Source organism: Geotrypetes seraphini, chromosome 1 (assembly GCF_902459505.1).
Source record: "Geotrypetes seraphini chromosome 1, aGeoSer1.1, whole genome shotgun sequence".
NCBI lineage: Eukaryota > Metazoa > Chordata > Amphibia > Gymnophiona > Dermophiidae > Geotrypetes > Geotrypetes seraphini.
The window spans coordinates 69,497,194-69,518,210 of NC_047084.1; the positions used below are offsets into that span (position 1 = coordinate 69,497,194).

Sequence of the window (21,017 nt, forward strand, 5' to 3'; positions counted from 1 at the left end):
TTGGCACCGGTAGCATCACAAACTTGCTGCCCGCGTCTTGAGCAGCAAGCTTGTGATGTTACTCGCGCCTGGAAAATTAAAGAGGGAAGGGAATAGGCTCACATGTGCGGCAAAGGAGTCAGGAAGGAGTGGGGGGGGGGCACCCCCCCCTTACTACACCACTGTCACCACCCTGAGATTGTAACTGTAACCACCCTGAGGTTGTGGGTTGAAACCCACACTGCTCCCTGTGACCCTGGGCAAGTCACCTAATCCCCCCAATACCTCAGGTACATTAGATAAATTGGGGAAAAATGTTTGAATACCTGCATAAATTAATGTAAGAGTTCTGAGCTCCCTTGGGAAACAGTATAAAAATGAAATAAATCTGCTTGGTATATTTTATATTGTTGCATACTGGGAATTTTAAATGGAAAAGCCTTATGGCGACATATCTGTTGGAGGCACCTGGAGTAGGACGGCCAACTCTTTTAGGCAGTCGGGGGCAATCCCTCTCACTTAGGATGCATTCCGCTTTGTCCACTGTGGAGAATGAAGCGATATAGGTAATTACATTAACTAATATACTCCCACTTTTTATTTTAATTCATTATTACTTAAGCGGCACACGTGCATTTGGCATGCTAATAAAGTTATCTGAGCCTGAATCGGTTTAGGAAAACATGTTATCCCCACCACGCCCATCCATATATCACTAATAAACCAAATCCGCGCCATACTACACAGAAGATCCTGCTTCAAAGGGGTCCCCGCCCCTCTCAGGCCCCGCCCCCGGCCAAGTACCGCCTTCGTCCCTTTCTCCCGCCTTCTTCTCCTCGCTTCCTATTGGAAAACGCTCACTTTTCAGGCGGTACCTTCGAGCTACGCCGTGATGGACGCAAGCACGCAGGGGAGGGGGGGGCAGTGGTTGTAGAAGGAAGTGTGTCTGAGTTAGTGGAGGGCGCGTGCGGTGTATGTCTCCTCCGTTCCCTGGCTGCCCTTTTTCCTTCCCTCTCCACCCCTCCCCAAGACCATGAGCTCGTACCGACGGCTGCTGTGCTGTAAATGCACTGCAGTGGCGGCAGCCGCCGCCGCCGCCGTGCTCCGGCCCCCCTCGCTGCCCCCTTCCGTTGCCCGGTGCTTTACGACCCTCCGGGAGCAGTCCCGGGTGGTCCCGTTCCGGCCCTCCAGAGTGGCCGTGGTGGCCAAAACCACTCGCTATGAGTTTGAACAGCAGCGATACCGGTACGCGGGGCTGTCGGAGGAGGAGCTGAAGGAGCTGGTGAGTTAGGACCGGGGGCTTGCAATAGACTAGAATGCATTGGTAGAAAAAAAAAAGAAAAGAAAAGTGGGAAATTGTTTTGGTGAACTCTGACAGGGAGGCTCTGCTTTGCTTTTCCAGTGAATATGATCGATGGGGTTTAGGGATTTGCCGAACGTTTATCATTCGTGCGGTGTATCTCTACAGTGGTTAAGTACAGTATTGAACGGGAGAATCAAATTAATGGTGGAATCGTTTTTGGACTAACTGAATATTAACTTGTAGAGGGGCTTGAAAACTAGGAAGCGTGCTATAGTAGCCCAGTGAACTCCGTGAACCCCCAAATCAATATGGGGGGTGGGGTGGAGGGAGGGGAGGGGAGGGGAGGTGCAAGAAAGCTAGCCTGACTCTATTTTCTGCTCTTTTCGCAAAATGTGAGGATTGTCTTAAAACTGCGTTAGGAAGGAATCATTCTGATCTGAGAGGGGTCTGGGACATGAAGAATATTCCAAGCAAGATGTGATAGACCGTAAAAATTGGGAGGCCATATCCTTTTGCATTTCAGAACTCATATAAATGAATGTCATATAAAGAGAAAATTGTTTTCTTTGTTGTTGTCCATTGCACAAGTTAGGCTGCAAAACACGTGACAGCTGCAGGCTCTTTTAGGTCTTTTGCAAGAATGGACTAAAATGTATGCATAATCTGCCCAGAATATTCTACTTTTAAAATTCTAATTAGGTGGAATATCAGTTGAGAGAAGGTGATTAGAGTGCTTCATAGTTTCAGTGAGAGTGGACCACAGAAGGTACAGTCATTTAAAGGGACAGCTTTCAAACCAGTAGCTATTTGTGTGTAGATGCTGTTGCTTTCGGACTTTACATTAGCTTTGAGAAAGAACAGTTTCTCTTTAAAAACTGATTCGGTAAAAGTACTTTCACAAAACTGCACTTGTTGTAAAGTAAGTTTCCTTGAAAATGTGCATATGCTTTTGGAAATCCAGAAGTGTGTGTGTCTATGTAGCCTGCACCATCAATTCTTCTAGGAGTACTTCCTTCATATAGGTTATATATGTGGGGCAATTTTTTAAAGCACATTTATGCACCTAAAATCTATATATATGTAAATAAGTACCTTTTGAAAATTATTCTCTGCAATAATTAACCGAGTAGATATGGACAGGATGAGATCTTGTACTTTTCTTCTGCTATGATTATTGTAAGTTGTCTATTTTGATGGTTATTTGGATGTACAAAATTATTTGCTGCACAGTAGAAATCTTTCAAGATGTTACAACTAAGACAGATGGGGATTGGTACTGGAGGAATAGAGAAGGGCTGATATGATTGATTGATCCCTCTCCACAAAAGTGGAAGTAAGGAAGAATTAGGGAACTACAGGCCTTTAAGTCTGACTTCTGTGGTAAGTAAATTAATGAAAACACTTTTAAAAGGGGCAGTAGTGAAGTTTCTGGAATCCAGTGGATTACAGGATTTGAGGCAACATGGATTCACTAGAGGCATGTCTTGTCAAACAAATCTGATCAATTTCTTTGACTGGGTGACCAGAGAAATGGATAGATGGAGTGTGCTAGATGTGTTTTTATTTAGATTTTAGCGAAGCCTTTGCCAGTTTTCCACACAAGCATCTAATAAATAAACTGAGTGTCCTCTGTATGGACCCCAAAGTGACAGACTGGGTCAGAAACTGGTTGAGTGGAAGGCGACAGGGTAGTTAGCAGTCAATGAATCATTCTGAGGAAAGGGATGTTATCAGTGGTGTGCTTCAAGGTTCAGTTCTTGGGTATTTTCTTTTTAACATTTTTGTAAGTGATATTACTGGTAAGAAGGACCTAGTGAAGCTTGAGGAATGGTCTGAAATTTGGCAGCTAAGATTTAATGCCAAGAAATGCAAAGTCATGCATTTGGGCTGTAAAAACCTAAGGAAACAGCACAATTTAGGGAGTGAAGAACTTTTATGCACAAAAGAGGAGCAGGACTTGAGCGTGATGATATGTGATAATCTTAAGGTAGCCCAACAGGTTGAAAAGGTGACAACAAAAACTAGAAGTATACTTGGGTGTGTACTAGGGAGAGGAATGGCTAGTAGGAAAAAAAAGGGGGGTATTGATGCCCCTGTGTAATACTCGGTTGAGACCTCATTTAGAATATTGTGTACAACTCTGGAGACTGCACTTTCAAAAAGATATACCGTAAACAGGATGGAGTCGGAGGAAGGCTACTAAAATGTTCTTCTTCCTAAGGCCTACGGATACAGGCTTGAAGATCTCAATATGTATACTTTTGGAGGAAAGGCAGGAGAGGGAAGATATGATAGACATTTAGATACCTATGAGCCATAAATATGCATGAGGCATCTCTTTCAATTGAGAGGAAACTCCAGAGTGAGAGGCCATGGGATGAAGTTAAGTGGTGATAGGCTCAGGAGTAATCTAAAGAAACTAGTATTTTAGCCCGTTATATTAACGGGTGCTAGAATATATGTCTGTCTGTCTTTGTCTGTCTCTCTCTCCCTCCCGCTGTCTGTATCTCTCTCCCTGGCCCCCTTTTTCTGTCTGTCTTTCTGTGTCTCTTCTTTTCTTTCTATCTATCTGTCTCTCTCCCTGCCTCCTATGCAGCAGCATTTCTCTCCCACCACTTCCCTGTGCAGCAGCCACAGCAGCATTCCCTCACCCTCCATTTCCCTCCCCCCACACCACTTCCCTGTGCAGCAGCAGCATTTCCCCTACCCCCCTTTCTCTTCCCACAGTCTGGTCGGCTCCCTTAGTCCCTTACCGCCCCCCCTTCCCTTCCCGCGGTCCCAACAAACCTTCCGATTCCAGCAGCATCTGCAGCACTCGACACACTGCTGCTTCGGGGCCTTTTACTGCCTAGCAAATCAGGGCAGCAGAAGGCCCCGAAGCAGCGTGTGTCGAGTGCTGCAGACGCTGCTTGAATCGGAAGGTTTCGGGACCCGCAGCCCTTGCCGGACCCGAAGCGAGCTCTGAGGGTTTTTGGTTTTTTTACGCGGGCCCAGCTGGAGCAGGAGGAGAAGCCTGGGAGGCAGGAAATAAAGTCCATTCCGGCCCCCGCTGATGTCACCCTGGCCAGTTCACATCCTTCAGACAGCAAGAGCCGCCACGGCCGACAGGCTCTGCACTGCTGCGCATATGCGCACTCCTACCTGCGGGCCCCTACAGCGCACGGAAAGCGGGAGAGATTTGGATATAATGGAAGTGAGAGATCTGCTCCATATTCATTAGGGCTATCCTGAAAACCCGATTGGCCTGGTGGTCCTCTAGGACTGGGTTGGGAACCACCGCTCTAGCCGATTTAGCGCACGCTAAATGCTAACAAGTCCATTATATTCTATGGATGCGTTAGCGTTTAGCACGCACTAAATATGCTTTAGTAAAAGAGGGGGTGTTTGTTGATGTTATGATGATATAATACGTATTTATTAATTTAAATATGGATGTATCTATGCTACCCATTCTGAGCATTTTTGGAAGGACTGTCTAGAAAACCAAATAAACAAAGTGTAGAAACTGACTTTTATTCTTTAAAAAAAAACAAAAACCTCCCAGCTTTCATTCATGTACCAAAACTACCACAAGATGTAACAGTTTAAGAAGCATTCAATAAGTTAAAAAAATTTTATTAACTTATTTCTGATGTACATGTTGGGTATTCTATACCCTCTGTTGCCCAGCTCTGCAACAGGTATCGGAAGTCCTGTTTCATCCTTCCAAGTATCCATGCCAGAAAAACTTTGTGCAGAAGTGGGTTGTCACCTCTGTAGTGGCAATACCTCCCAAATCTCACTGCGAGAGTAGGCGCATGTCAGTGTTCCCTCAGGGTTTGGTAACTTTGGTCCTTGAGGGCTGCAATCCAGTTGGGTTCTCGGGATTTTCCCAACGAATATACAAGAGATCTATTTGCATGCACTGCTTCCATTGTATGTAAATAGATCTCATGCATATTCATTGGGGAAATCCTGAGAACCTGACTGGATTGCGGCCCTCGTTGCCCACCCCCTACTTTAAGCTGGACAGGATTCATCCAACTGCATTGCTGCTAGTGAGAGGTACTGTAAATACGGTGGTTTCAGTGGTGAACTTTACTGTACACATTAATATGAACAATCGGGTAATCTTAAATACAAAAGCATAGAGCATTAAGGTTTTCTTCCTATGTGAACAAACTAACTTTGCCACCTTGGCAAAAAGGAGTTGACAGGAAAAATAGGAAAAAAATAATAAGCCTTTTAAAGGTGAACCCAAAGTTTAATTTGGGCCCAAGTTATATAATGAAGGTATTTCTCTGTGCTTGGCAGTTCCTTAAGCACTTCAGTGTGTATCAAACCTTTGATTTTAGATAAGTGGATCTGCTAATAAAATCATGCTGTGACTTGGGTTGAAAATAATAATCTACACAGCCCTCTTACTTTTTGGGTTATTGTTGAGAAAAGTTGTTAGGAAACATCAAAATATGATTTCTTCTGACCTTGTTTAACTGATTTCAGAAGAGCCTGTCCATGTAGCATATAAAATCTGTTTCTTTGATTCGAGGTCTGATTATTCAAATCTGGTTGCTATATAACCTCTGGAGCTCAGGGTCTGAGTCCCATGCATAGGAGTCAAATTTGAAAATGATTAAAGGTTCAGAACTGGCAACAAATTTCCCCTCACCCAGCAAAGGAAAACAAAATGCATCTGGTAGTGAATGGCAAAGCCTGTATCTAAATGTCAAGAGTAGGACATGTAATGTGGACAAATCAAAAGCTAGGGTCTTGCCACATTTCTCTCTTGCAGCTTGTCAGCGACAGATAGACAGACGCGTCATCTAAAGTACTTTGTTACAACCAGTCCGTCAGGCCACACTTGTTACAACCAGTCTGTCAGGCCATCATCTATACCAGTGGTTCCCAACCCTGTCCTGGAGGACCCCTAGGCCAGTTGGGTTTTCAGGATAATAATAATAATAATTTATTTCTTATATACCGCTATACTGTGAATTTTGAAGCGGTTTACAATAAAGATACATTTGACAGTACATGGGATAGAAACGGTTTACAATAAAGATACATTTAGTCAGTACATGGGATGCAAGTGGTTTACATTAAAGATTCATTTTGTCCGTACATGGGATACAAGTTACAGTAAAGATATATTTTGTCAGTACATGGGATACAAGTGGTTTACATTAAAGATTCATTTTGTCAGTACATGGGATACAAGTGGGTTACAATATAAGTGGTTTACTATCAAGGTGCATTTTGTCAGTGTAAGGGATACAGGTGGGTTACCATAAAGATACATTTAGTCAGTACATGGGTAACAATAAAGATATGTTTTGTCAGTACATGGGGTGCAGGTGGGTTACAATAAAGATAGCCCTAATGAATATGTATTGGAGAGATCTACATATAATGGAAATCTGCTCCATGTATATTCATTAGGGTTATCCTGAAAACCCGACTGGCCTGGGGGGTCCTCCAGGATAGGGTTGGGAACCACTGATCTATACCACACTCTTTTCCTTCAATTTTTTTATCACATCCCCTATATATATATTTTTTTTTCTAATGCCTCCTTTTTCTTTCCCCCTCAATCTGCATTTTAATTTTTTTTCTCCTTTTCCACTGGCCTGTGTTTTATATTTGGGGGCAGGGAACTTATTAGCTCTCTTCCTGCTCCACTCCCTAAATCTTTTTTAGCCTATTCTGCTCCTCATTTTCCCTTGACCCTACACTTCCCCTAGTTGCTGTTATATGCAGATTTAGCTCACCCATCCCTTCACTGCTTCCCACTTCTCTACAGGTGAGACTCCTGTCCTTGGTAGGTTTAACTCATCTTCAATGTGTGACTCCTTATTGACCACCAGCTTGGATCATTTCCCTGCTGTGCTTTCGATTTCCGGACCAATGACCATCCCTCTGCTTGTAGAGCCTGCATGAGATTCTTTGCCACATGTTCACTCTGGAAGCTCAGCAAGGATCATAATTTGAAACTTCTTCAGTGATTTATATATGTTGAGTATATTATAACACTGTATGTTTTTATTTTGATGCCAGGATTATTTGGTACACTTTTAGTAACTCCAACTCCACCCAAAATTACTTCCAACTCTGCCTTTATAATTTCAACTCCACAGCCTTTTAATAACATACAATTTTTAATCAGTATTTTTACCTTTTTTTTTTTTGTGTGTGTGTGTGTGTGTGTGTGTATATGTGGTGGTGGGGGGTGGGTTGGTCTGCACCTTGTCTAACTTTCCAGTACATATATTTTTTCTTCATTTGGATCTACTTTCTCTTTAGCAAAGGCATCCTTTTGGCCTAACCAGCCCCTTTCACCTCACCATTTAACCATGCCAGTTAGTATTATTTATCCTTTTGCTAATGCATGGAATGCATCTTGTCTGAGCTTCCTAAGAGTATTTTGAACAGCACTTATTCTTTCTTTTGAATAATTTATATTCTGCATATCCTACAATTCTATGGAGCTCCCACTCTATCTAATGTACCTGGGGCAATGGGTATTAAGTGACTTGCCCAGGGTCACAAGGAGCAGTGCGGGATCTGAACCCACAACCTCAGGGTGCCAAGGGTGTAGCTCTAACCACTGCACCACACACTCGCACTTATGCATGAAAATTTTGATTTTATTTTTTTGCATCTATTTTCTCAAGACAATTTTGAGGTAATTAGCCCCCCCCCCAGTTAAATGCTACTGTAAGATTTTTTTTCCTTTTGGGTTTTCCTCTATGATTTAAGATATGTTGCCAGGCAGCCCTGCTACTGATACCTCTTAACACCGAATTCTGCATCTCTGAGGATTAACATTGTAAATTACAGTAGATAAAGACCTTGTATGGTCCGTCTGATCTGCCCAACAAAGTGGCCAGATCATGAAGGGCGGAGAGGGACAGATTCTTCAAACTTTTGAAATCTACAAGAATGAGAGGGCATTCGGCAAAATTAAAAGGGGACAGATTCAGAACCAATGCTAAGAAGTTCTTCTTCACCCAACGAGTGGTGGACACCTGGAATGCGCTTCCAGAGGGCGTGATAGGACAAGGTACGGTATTGAAGTTCAAGAAGGGATTAGATGATTTCCTGAAGGAAAAGGGAATAGAAGGGTATAGATAGAGGAATACTATACAGGTCCTGGACCTGATGGGCCGCTACGTGAGTGGACTGCTGGGCATGATGGACCTCTGGTCTGACCCAGCAGAGGCACTGCTTATGTTTAGAGTTGACCTGCTGATCAAGGCATTTTTAAAATGTGATGGTTATTTTAAGTTTTGTTTTGATTCCATCTTCTTTCTACATAGAGACCCTTCCTATTAACCCACATACTTTCAAATTTCATTACTGTTTTTGTCACCATTGCCTCCACTGGTAGGGTTTCTCAGGCATTCACCATCTCCATGAAAGTGTTTTCTGATAATGATCCTAAGTTTACGAGCCTGCAACTTCAGTTCATGTACTCTAGTTTTGCTGCTTCCAAATATCTGAAAAAAGATATGTACCTTTTTTTATAAGTACTTTTTCTATTTATGAACTGTATTTATTTTAAAAATTTATAACCTGCTGCATCCATATAATTACATAGCAAAAGCATAAATGTTTCACATATACATATTACACCTAAAAAATATACTGTGATACAAACTACTGGTAAACACTTTTAAACAGAATCTAGAAGTAAAGCATTCCACAAAATTGCACCTTTATTTAAAAAATGTATTACTCGCTATGTCCCACAATTCAGTGCTTGAATAGAAATCATTGACGAAGAATTAAAAGTTTCATAAATTGAAATGATTTAACTTCCAACATCCACCATTTCATCAGACCTCAAGAGCGTGAGGAATGATACCACTGATGATCTCAGGGTGGCAAAACAGGTAGAAAAAGCATTGATGAAAGCCAGCTCACAAACATCGGAAATGCGTGAGTGCATAAGGAGAGGAATGGCCAGTAGGCAAAAGGAGGTGATATTGCCTTTGTATAAGTCTGACACCCCATTTGGAATACTGTACCATTTTGGAGACCACACTTTCAAAAATATATAAATAGGATGGAGTTGGTCCAGAGGCCTACTACAAAACTGGTCAGTTGTCATAAATCGTATGGGGACAGACTTAGAGACCTTAATTTGTATACTCTAGAAGAAAGACAGGAGAGAGGGGATATGATAAGACATTTAAATATCTCCATGGCATTAAAGAAAACTCCAGAAGGAGAGGGCCTAGGATGAAGTTAAGAGGTGATAGTCTCAGGAGTACCGGTAATCTAAGTCTCGGGAGTAATTAAGGAAATACATTCTTCTGACTTAGTGCCAGATTCTTAAAAATTTGCTTAAAAAAAACGACGTGGCACTGTCACAGGCGTTCTTGTAGCAGTTTCAAAAAACGTGAGTCATTCTCAAAAAATCATTCATGCAAATGAGGTTGGCGGATAGTAGCAAAGATTCGCTAAATTTACATGCATTGAGTCACTGGTGATAGTGATTGGCACATGCGCAGAATACACAAGGAAAGAGGAGTGAATGTGCACATGTGCCGGGAAAAGCAATGCAATAAGCATGTGCCTTGTTTGAGCATAATATATGTTTACGTCATATGTGTGCGATACACGTGGCTGTAACGGTCGCAAAAGCTGTTCATTTCGCAAAAACAATCCCAGCATTTCTGTGTAGAAGTGATGAACCACGAAGCACGAAGATATGAACCACCATTCATATTGAAATATAACATGAGCAGCTCACGAACATTGGCTTTTAACAAGTGCGCATAAAACATGCCTTTCCTTCCTAAAACCTACTGTAATTCAGGTAAATCTTGTAATTTTGTTTTTAATGTAGAATTTTATCATGATATATACCATCAATAATCACAGCTTAAATTTAAAAACTTTTCAAATTAAATATTTATGTGAAAAACTCAGACCCTGAACCCATGAAAATAGTGTAACAACACCACCTGAGGTTCAATGGGGGACCATCATAGTTTTTCACTGTCCCCATATACCATCCAAACAATTTAACACAATAAATACACCAGGTACTTATCTGAATCGGATGGAGTATCGCTGTTGTGGAACCTCAGAGGTTTATAAAGTGACAAGTGCAATAAAAACCAAATATTGTGTTGATTGAAGAAAAATTCACTCTAATGACCCTGTCCCCCCGACTCGAGTTTCAAGTCTTCTTCGGGGAAGGACACTAGTGATCCAAAACAAAAATAACTATTAGAAAAAATCCTATCTGAAAGCAGAATAACCCACTATTTAGGATCTCAGGAAATTAAATTATCTCCCATGTAGGTTAAGCAATTTAATTCTCTATCTCAAAACTATATATAAATACCTGTTAGTAGCGCAAAACTTCAGAGAGGTAACCTTATCGGGACGGGCTGACTGAAAAATCATAGGATGTCCGCCCCCCTTGCAGCCTACTGGATAGAGAAATTACATTCTATTGATGAACTTAAGTACACTGTTCTCATCCAGATCAGAGACTCGGAGGGAGATCTCTCGGGGTCTTTGATCCGGAGAGAACAGCGTTTTATTTTTGAATGGCAAACTTTGACCCCGCATGGTTTAAATCATGAAATTGAATGTTTGCTTACGTAACACCTCCGGCGTGGGTATATTATTAATTCCTGGTTGGGGTTCCGTCATTTCCGGCACATTTGTGTCATTTCTGGTGGGATTGGAATATATTAGGCGTTCCGGGGCATCATTTCCATTCTCATTTTTCAGTCAGCCCGTCCCGATAAGGTTACCTCTCTGAAGTTTTGCGTGTTCCGTTTTCCGTGCGCTGTAGGGCACCGCAGGTAGGAGTGCGCATGCGCGCGAATCTCTCTCTGTCTTTCTTCAAGGCGGATGTCGGTCACAGCAGCTGTCGGCGGCTGCAGGCCACGGCAGCTGTAGGCCTCGGTGGCTGCAGGCCGCGGCGGCCGAGCACGGAGCTGGGCTGAAGTTTCTTTTTTAACTTCAAAGACGCTGCAGCGGCTCCTCTCACAAGCCGCTCCTGCGTCAGAGATGGCGGCGATCATGAGAGGAGCCGCCGGGAAGTTACACTGCTGGGGACTCAGGCTGTTAGGTCCGTGCAGACTCCTCTCGCAGTAAATGGAGGGAGAGGGAATGCTGCGGCTGCTGGACAGGGAAGGAGATAGGAAGAAAGACACAGGGACAGGGGCAGGGAGAGAGACAGAAAGACAGACAGACAAAGGGGGCCAGGGAGGGAGAGAGAAAGAAAGACAGACGTATATTCTACCACCAGCGGGAGGAAGGGAGACAGAAAGAAAAGAAGAAAGGGACAGGGAGAGACACAAAAAGACAGACAGACAAAGGGGGCCAGGGAGAGAGACAGACAGAAAGAAAAACAGCAGGACAGAGAGAGAGAGACGGAAATAAAGACAGACAGACATTATATTCTAGCACTTGTTAATGTAATGGGCTAAAATACTAGTATATACACTACACTAACCCCGATTCTGTAACCGGCGTCCATGTTACAGACGCCTGTTAGAGAATCAGGTTAATGAGTAGACGCGGCCGCTACACTTATTGCGGCAAGGGATAAGTATAGCGGCTGCCTGTCCGATCGCCTGGGCCAATCAGGCCTTAGACTTAGCGGGGATGGGCCAGGAAGGGGTGGGCCCATCTTATTTCGACGAGGCGGGCGTGTCGGCTGAACAGCAGCAAGACCCGTCCAGCCGACCAACATTTAAAGTTTAGTTGGGGGAGGGAGGTTTGTTGTGGAGGGGAGGTCGTTAGCATGGGGTGTCCGGAGGGGGTCTGGCTTTCTGGCAGGAGGAATTGGGCACCCTCCTGCCGGCGATTACGAGTTTGGGGGGGGGGGTTCCGGCAGGAGTGGTTCGGCACCCTCCTGCCGGTGATCGGACAGGCGGCCGCGGCCACAATACTTATTGCGGCAGGGAGATCTCTTGCCGCGATAAGTATAGCGGCCGCGTCTACTTACAATGTAGACCAGCATTTTGCTGGCCTACATTTTAACCGTCTCTTCCTCTATTAGGGAGATACATAGGGCCGCCTAGGTTTGCCTAAGTCCCTTAGGCATCTTGCGGGCCTCCCTAGGCTCCCGGAGGCGCCTTCAATATAGGCGGCCTGCCTGGGGAGCATTTTTTTTAAAAATGTGCATCCCGATTGGTTGATTAGACAGCTGTAGGATGCTTAGAGCTGCCTAAAATCGGGACGGCACTTTTCAGAATCGGGGCGTAAGAGCCCATATGTATGGCATTGTTGGAGACTACTAGAAAACTCGCTAAAGACTGAAATGATCCGTTTTTATAATCTGCCATTAAAATGCCTGCAGGCTAAACTTGTCGGAAACCAGTTTAGCGACCGCCTTAAATTTTTTGAGAATTTGGCCCTTAATCTTCTGCTGGGCTCTCTTGTTGGTTTTCTGTCACTTTTGAGCATGGGGGTTTAAGATAGCTGGGTGCCCTCCCCTATCCTGCCCTCCCTTCCTCTTGCTGCTGCCTATTCTGCACTCCATCCTCGCATTGAAAAAAAAAAAAAAGGAAATGGCAGTCAAAAAATCCAGGATAAAAAAAAAACGCTCAACAATACAAGAAGCAGGCTCTGGCAGAGTCAGGGGGTTTTAAACCTTCACTGTGACAACAGGGACTGGACTCTTCCCTTCGGGTGAGTATCTGCAAACAAAACAGAAAGCAAAGTAGTTCCTATCAGGTGTTCTTGTGCAGGTCTTTGAGAGAGTTTCCAGTCTATACTGGGCAAATGGCTCATCTTCTCACATGGGGGGAGGGTTCCCCCCCCCAGCATTGGGCCATTTTTGTGGTTTCTCTTGTAGTGGCTGAATCAGTTAAACGCTGTTCTGGCTGCAATAAGCAGTTTCTCTAGAGGCTGGTTTGGCATCAAATCTGATTTCTAGTGCATTGGGCTGTGCTGCACATTCCTCTCCCGTGGCTGATTGCTGCGGGAGTTCCTTCACTTGAGTCATTTTTCCCCCCTCTGAGTAAGAGGACTGGCAATTCTTGCTGCAGAGCTTGATTTCTGGAGAGACTGGGCTTCTGGATTCTCGGGAAGGACTGGGGAGAAGGCAACCCTTCTCCCTTGAGCTTGTTTTGTTACTAAATTGGCCTTCCTCCTCTGCCAGGCCCAGTCATCTCAGAGATCCACTAAAGAGATGGCATCTGGTCTGGAAACATGGGCTATTGCCCCCATCTTGCAGGGGGCCTAGTCTACAATGGCTGCTCCCCCCTGTAGAGGGCACTGTGAAGTGCAGGAAATTGCAGGATATAGCTGGGGAAGCCACTGCTTCCCCCTTATCCCTGGACCCTTCTCGGACAGGGAGTTCAAGGTTTTTCAGTCTCAGTCCCTCTGTTGGAGGAGCAGGAGCTGCCGCTGGACCTGGTGGATAATCCATGACAGTTTGCATGTTTCACAAGGAGGAATTGTTCTCCATCATTCAGGTGCTGAAGGTTCTCAATATTGACACCCCAGAGGTGCCTGCTCAGGCGATGATGAACCCCAAGATGGCTAACATTAAAGGTTCCTTTTACTAAAGTGCGATAGTGGTTTTAGCGCGCGTTTAGCGTGCACTACAATGCCGTGCGCACTAGACGCTAACACCTCCATAGAGCTTTCGTTAGTATTTTTCGTTTAGCGCGCACTAATCTTCAGCATGCGCTATAAATGCTAGTGCACCTTAGTAATAGGAGCCCTAAGAGGCCATCGAGAGCCTTCCTTGTGCACGAGGCTACAGAGGATTTATTTTCCATACAGTGGTCATCTCGGGACTCCAGGCTAAAGATGGCGTGGGAGATGGCCTGCTAGACGCTAATGCCTCCATAGAGCTTTCATTAGTAGTTTTCGTTTAACGCGCACTAATCTTCAGCACGCGCTATAAACGCTAGCGTACCTTAGTAAAAGGAGCCCTAAGAGGCCATCGAGAGCCTTTCTTGTGCACGAGGCTACAGAGGATTTATTTTCCATACAGTGGTCATCTCAGGACTCCAGGCTAAAGATGGCGTGGGAGATGGCCTGCTTTTAACCACTGTAAACATGACATTCATGCAGGGGGACTGTTATTATTCAGTACTTTATAGATCCATCACAGTACCTTGAATTCAATTTGTGCATGTGTGGGGCATCCAGTGTAAAGCATGAAGAACAGGTATAATATGATCAAATCTACAGTAGACACATTGGCAGTTAATCTCAGTGCAGCATTCTGAGACAGTTGTAGTGCCTGAATAGTGTGTTTTGACAACCCAAGGTATCATGAGTTAAAATAATAAAGAATTGGAAACACTGTCGCAATTAGAGCAAAAACCTCTGGAGATAAATAATCTTTGATCCTTCTTAAGACTCTCAGATGGGAGACCACCCTCCACCCCCCCCCCCCCCCCATGGAATAGTAACATTATTGAAATATATTTTAGACAAATGCTCATCCAACATATCGGGATGTTCAAATGCGAAATCTGAGTTGCAAATAACACAACAGCCTTTGTACAAAAATAACTGCTATTTTATGTATTTAATTCATTTTATATCCCGTTCTCCCCAGTGAGCTCAGAATGGGTTACAAGGTTGAAATATAAAGGGAAAAGAAAAATAATTAGCTTCTCTGGTCCACGTAAGAGAGAGAGCACTAGAGAAGAACATCATGTTTGGGAAGATCGAAGGAACCAGGCGAAGAGGTCGACCTGCAATCAGATGACTGGACATGCTGAAAACAACTATGGGGATGATGCCGGAGGACCTTTTTCAGACTAGCACATAACCGATTTCTTTTTAGATCTGTGATTTTCATCAAGTCACTAGGATTCGAGCACGAGTTGATGGCACCTAACAAGTTCACAATAAGGGAGGGTGGATGAGGCCACTGCACTCCTGTGAAACTGATTCTAAAGAAAAATGGAGGATTTTGCTATCTGAACAAATGGTCCCTAACCACACCTGGACTAACCCAAAGCAGCTCTCCCATCCAAAGAGGCAACTTAAAGAAAAGTGCAAACAGAAATGGTTTAGAACGGAATTATAAATCTTTAATGCTAACTCCTAATACAAACACTTAGGATAATGAAAGGAACAGAAGGCAGATGATATAATACACACTTTCTATTGGCAAAAGCCACCTGTAAACCCAACTGCCGCTGGAAGGTCGTGTCAACTGGACTTAAAGTAAGAGCAATGGCAACTTCAGTAGCCCATCTATATTCTACTCCCATTGGACATCTATAAAGCAGCCACCTGGTCCTCAATTCACACCTTCACATCCCACTATTGTTTGGAGAATCATTCCAGAAAAGATAGTTTAGCCAAGCAGTTCTGCAAAATTTCTTCTCTATTTACCGGCAGATGCCAATTTCCCTGCAACTCATTGATTTCACCAGGCAACTGGGGAGTCCCACATGTGAGAATATGCTGCCTGCTTGTCCTGGGATAAAGCACAGGTGTATCAGGTGTTATCTGAGGACAGCAGGCAGATATTCTCACAACCCTCCCACTCCCTAGTTGGCTTCTTAGCTTTTTTTTTTTTTTTTTTTAACTGAACGGATGGTCCCATAAGCCGACATAAGGCAGGAAGGCATGGTGCATGTATGGTAACAGCAGACTTGAGACTTTGCCAGTTTTTTTTTTTTTTAAGTGACAGTTTTTCACTGTACTGGTCTTTGTGGATGATGTTGCCTACATGTGAGAATATCTGCCTGCGGTTTTCTGATAACACCTGTTACAGGTTACTCTCGCTAAAATACTCATTCGTTTAACCTGCTCCATTCTCACTAAAATACTCTGCTCCAATCTGCTCAGGTAGTCATCACCTTTATTGAGTGGAGTAGAGGGAATCAAGCTTGTGGATTTGTGGATTTATAATCAAGTAAACAAAGTTCTTGATACCAGTCTTGTGAATAGCCAGACATTGAACAAGTGGAACCTGTGGAAAATTTGTTAATCAATATATAACACCCACAATATATTATGAGATGTGATTGTTCAAATATTATATAGCTAGGTGTAAACATTGATACAAGATTCATACGAGGTAATATGCTGGAGATTAAACTATAAAACAAAGAGATGCAGTTGCTGCTCAATAAGAATTTTAACCTGGCAAGAATATCTTACAAGGCCTGATTTTATATTTCTTTGAGAGAGATTTCATAAAATATGAATTCACACTGGTGTGGGGTTTTTTTTGGGTTTTTTTAAAGCTATTTTCTTTTGTAATCTATACAATAGACCATACTATGGGCAGAAATAAATGAAAATGTTTTAGTGTTAAGGTAATAAGAAATAAAAACAGTAAAAACAGCAGGGCTCCACCTCCATCTGCCCAATCAGCCTAGGGTTAAAAATACTTGTCATACTTTAGCAGGGTGGGGACAGCCACTTCAGATCTAGGGGTCTGGAAATGCATTGAATAGATAACCAGCAGCGGTGGCGTCATCTCTCATTTTGTAGTGTGAGCTGAGATGAGAAGTATGTGTGTTGGTTTGGAGCAATATTTCTCATTAGTCCTAGAGTATCTTATAGTCACTTGGTATCAACAGTGAATGTGCATAAAAATCTTATTCCTAGGAGAATATTGTGCAAATTGGCATTGACATCAGGCACAGAATTTACCTACACCATGCAACTCTGAATATGATTTCACTGGTATATGAAGGCCTTTTCAGTGTCACGAAACTTTGAGAGCAGCACAGGATTCTGGGCACCATGTGACTCGTACTCAGAGGAGAAGAGACAACTATTAGTGAAATGGAATGGGGGTGGGTAGAAGCAAACTTTCCTAGTTTGAGAGGAGATGAGGGAAGGAGCAAGAGAAATCTCCTGCCTTATGAGTAATTAATTTGTGGAGCTCAAGATGAATTGCAGGTTGCACTAAATGTTTTCAACTGGATGGTATTTGTAACCACTGTGTTGTGTTCAAGTATTGGCAGCTGCAAGAAGACAGCACTGCCTGTAGCTCAGAGCTCCCCTGTTGACACCATGGCTTACTAAAGTGAAATCACTAAAATCAGAATCCCTAGTTATGATCACCATTAGTGTACCCATGGGAGAAATCTGCCCTCCCAATCTTTGAAACACAAGAGATTTTACTCAAATGCAAAATATTACGTTGCATTACATTGATGTCTTCTATCCCGCCAATACCTTTCAGTTCTAAGTGGTTTACAACAAGAAATTAGCCTGGCCATTCCCAGGCAGATTACAAGGTTGATAGCTATAGTATGTGTCAGGATCTGGGAATGGTCGATACGGTTTGGTTAGATCACAGTTCTTCAACCGGGCAGAAAATTCCTGCCGGTCTGCACAGGACCAGCAAGATCAACATCTTCAATTTCTTGCCGGTCCACGCAGGACCGGCAAGATCGAGGAGCTGTAGTTGCGCAGGGCCCGAGAGATAATGGGGAGCCTCAGACTGTGCTTTCTCCCCTCCCAGCGGCTCTCCTTACAAGCGCGGCAATTCAGGAAGGAAGCCTTGAAGCTTTTGCTGAGTCGGGCCGCCTCTGATGATGCAACTTCCGCTTTCCTCGGAGGCGGTGCGACCCAACAAAGGACCCGAGGCTGCCTTACTGAATTGCAGCGCTGGCAAGTAAAGAGAGTTGCTGGGAGGGGAGAAAGCTGCTGGGCATGGTGAAAAAAAAAAAAAGGGACAGCTGCTACTGGACCTGGAGAGGGAGAAGGAGAGATGCTGCTGGGAGGGGAGGAGGGAAAGGAGTCTGGGAAGCTGCTGGGCAAGTGGAAAAAGGGACAGCTGCTACTGGACCTGGAGAGGAAGAAGGAGAGATGCTGCTAGGAGGGGAGGAGGGAAAGGAGTCTGGGAAGCTGCTGGGCAAGGGGAAAAAAGGGACTGCTGCTACTGGACCTGGAGGGAGGGAGAAGGAGAGATGCTGCTGGGAGGGGAGGAGGGAAAGGAAAGGGAAGAGAGTTACTGCTGGACAGGGGGAGGAGGGAAGGGAGAAGAAAAAAGGAAGGAAACGGCTTGCAGAGAGATTAGAGGAGGGTTAGGGGAGAGACAGGAATGAGATGGGAAGGGGGGGTCAGCAGAGAAATTGAGAGGGACAAAGATGCTAGATCTGGTGTAGGAGAGATAAAAATGAAGAGAGCAGTGAAGCTGGAATGAATCGTGTAAAAAGGAGAGAGGGGCATAGGCTGGATGGAAAGAGGAGGGGGGCATAGAAAGAAGACAAATACCATATGAAAGGGGGAGAGGTCAGACAGTAGATGGAAGGGGCAGATGCTGGATTGAAGAGACAGAGAGGGCAGACGCTGGAAGGAAGAGAGTGAAAAGAAGATGAAAGCAGAAACCAGAGACAACAAAAGGTAGAAACAAATAATTTTATTTCTATTTTGTGATTAGAATATATCAGATTTGAAATATATATCCTGCTAGAGTTGGTGTTAGACATAACTGGGGACTGCAAAGTCCAGGCAGTGGCTTAGGGCTCTCTCTGATCAGGGGGGCAGTTGCCCTAGTTGCACTTCCCTAACCCTATTCCTGCTATGTGTGACTGCAGTATTCTGTTAGCATGATATTTCTGTGTAGCATTCTGTAATAATTTGGCTTATTCAGTTTTCTTGATAGTAGAGGGGATATATGTGAAGGGGAGGGGAGACAGGGGTTTTGTTGATCCTTGCTCTGTATTATTTGTATTTATAAAATGACAATTGTACAGAATATTGTTTCTTTTTATACTTTAATAAAATACATTCAGTATAAAATCATAACTGAGGCTTGTGCGGATGGGATCAGATGGTTTGCGAGGACCGAGCTCGCGGAGACGGGGCAGAAACGGGGTTTTTAAATTTCAGTCCTAGTAGTTTGCCGGTCCACAAAATAATTTTTTCCCCCCGCCGGTCCATAGGTGTAAAAAGGTTGAAGAACACTGGGTTAGATCATTTGACAAATTTCTTGAAGAGTATGGTTTTCAGTTCTTTCCTGAATGTTTTGTAGTTGGGCGTCGTGGTCAGCAGATTTGAGAGGTGGTGGTCTATTTTTGCTGCTCTGGTGGTTAGTAGACCGTCATATTTTTTTTGCTTTGCATTGGGGGGTGGGTAAAGTGTGCTTGAGTTCTTCTTGGTCTGGATATGTTTTTCCAGATTAGGTAGTTGTTTAGATTGCTTGGTCCATTTCCATTTAGGGGTTTGAATAGGGTGCAGTAGAATTTGTGTTGTATGTGTGCTTGTACTGGGAGTCAGTGTGAGTCTTGGAAAGCTGAGGTAATATAGTTGTATTTTTTCAGCGAGTATATTAGTCTTAGGGCTGTATTTTGGACTGTTTGTAATTGTTTTAGCATGTTGGCAGGGCATGACAGGTAAAGTATGTTACAGTAGTCCAAGAGTCCTAGGATTAGCGCTTATACTATGAGTTTGAATTGTTCGTTGTTGAAGTATTTTTGGACTTGCGAATGCCTTCTGAACCGTTTTGCTGATTTGAAGTTAAAGTTTATACGATATTAATTTATACTCGGTCAGTGGTTATATATTGTATAACTTTGACAAATTAAGAATTTTAAAATATTGTGTTGCAAAGCAATTACATTTTGCACATTTCCCCAAGAGTAAAATCTGGATTCCACACAATGAATATGTGTATTTTGAAAGCCAGACAGACTAGGGGGTACTTCAAAACAGGCACTACTGTACTTGAAAGAGGCAAGCTAGTATTTGTTTTTAACATAACCTGATGTGTATGATGGCAGGGGTTGTCCTCTGGTGCTTTATGATCTATTGGGATAAGTCCATTTAAAATACAGTATTGGTTTTGTATGAACTGAACTTCCCTGCCAACAGCAGTAGATGAATCCAGATGCATGGGTTAAGTTTTATCCACAGGCAGATTGAGATAGAGCACCAATTTGTGATCCATGACATCAGATGGCATGATTTGTGATTACTTGGTATTCTCTATTTCCAGCAGGTGTGTAAATGGCTTCTCCCAAGCTCCAGACTTGGTCTGCTGGGCTCCCTTGTTGGTTCTCTGTCACATTTGAGCCTTGGGGTTTAAGCTAGCTGAGTGTCCTCCCCGAGCCCTTCATTTTGCTGTTGCCTACTCTGCACTCCATCCTCACATAAAAAAAGAGAATGACAGAGCCAGAAATCCCAGGGTAAAAAAACCAAACAAACCTCTAACAATACAAGGAGCAGGTTCTGGCAGAGTCAGGGGGTAAACCTGCAAAAAAGAAAACAAAAAACAGTCGTCTCTACCAGGTGTTCTTGTGCACGTCTTTGAAGGAGTTTCCAGCCTGTACCAGAACCAAATTTCTTTCCCTTTGCATGTAGCTCATCTTCCCGGGGTGGGGGTTGCAGCATTGAGCCATTTTTGTGGTTTCTCCTATGGTGGCTGAATCAGCTGCAGTAAATAACAGTTTTTGTGTGCTGGCAGTTTCTCTGGAGGCCAGTCTGGCATCAAGTGGGCATGTGCTCACGTAAGGCTGTTGCAATGCTTGGCCCTCTCCCAGTGGTCCCCTGTGTCACTGGATTACAACATCTGCCTGCGCTGGACATCGGAGGCCAGAGCCAGCATGTCATGGTTTCTCACTCCGGACGATATTTGTCAAGGGATACCCTTGGCATCACCACCTTGGTGGTGATGATGGATGCCCAGTCTTCTGGGTTGGGGTACCCATTGTTTACACTTCAGTGTGCAGGGTGTATGTAGTGTGATGGGATTGGGGTTGTCTATCAGTTGGTTGGAATTGCAGGCGGTGTGGCTGGCCCAGTTGTCTTTCTATGTACTTCAGGGACAAGCCAATTCACTTGTCAG

At 43.8% G+C, this 21,017-nt stretch overlaps 1 protein-coding gene and 1 long non-coding RNA gene across 5 annotated transcripts in view; one reads left to right on the forward strand and one right to left on the reverse strand.

Annotated features, from left to right (window-relative positions):
- LOC117354816 overlaps positions 1-675 on the reverse strand; it is a 99,601-nt gene extending 98,926 nt beyond the window's left edge. Inside the window, exon 1 of the long non-coding RNA XR_004538257.1 lies at positions 448-675. This is a non-coding gene — a long non-coding RNA (uncharacterized LOC117354816). The remainder of the gene's footprint in view (positions 1-447) is intronic.
- A 152-nt stretch (positions 676-827) lies between these two features.
- The window catches only part of NADK2 (NAD kinase 2, mitochondrial), a 94,500-nt gene continuing 74,310 nt past the window's right edge, over positions 828-21,017 (forward strand). For 2 of the 4 annotated variants that reach the window (XM_033932808.1, XM_033932809.1), the window contains exon 1: positions 828-1,261. In XM_033932808.1, coding sequence (XP_033788699.1) covers positions 1,013-1,261 — 249 coding nt within the window. In that variant the 5' untranslated portion in view covers positions 828-1,012. The remainder of the gene's footprint in view (positions 1,262-21,017) is intronic. The other 2 variants (XM_033932799.1, XM_033932803.1) reach the window with 2 other exon arrangements.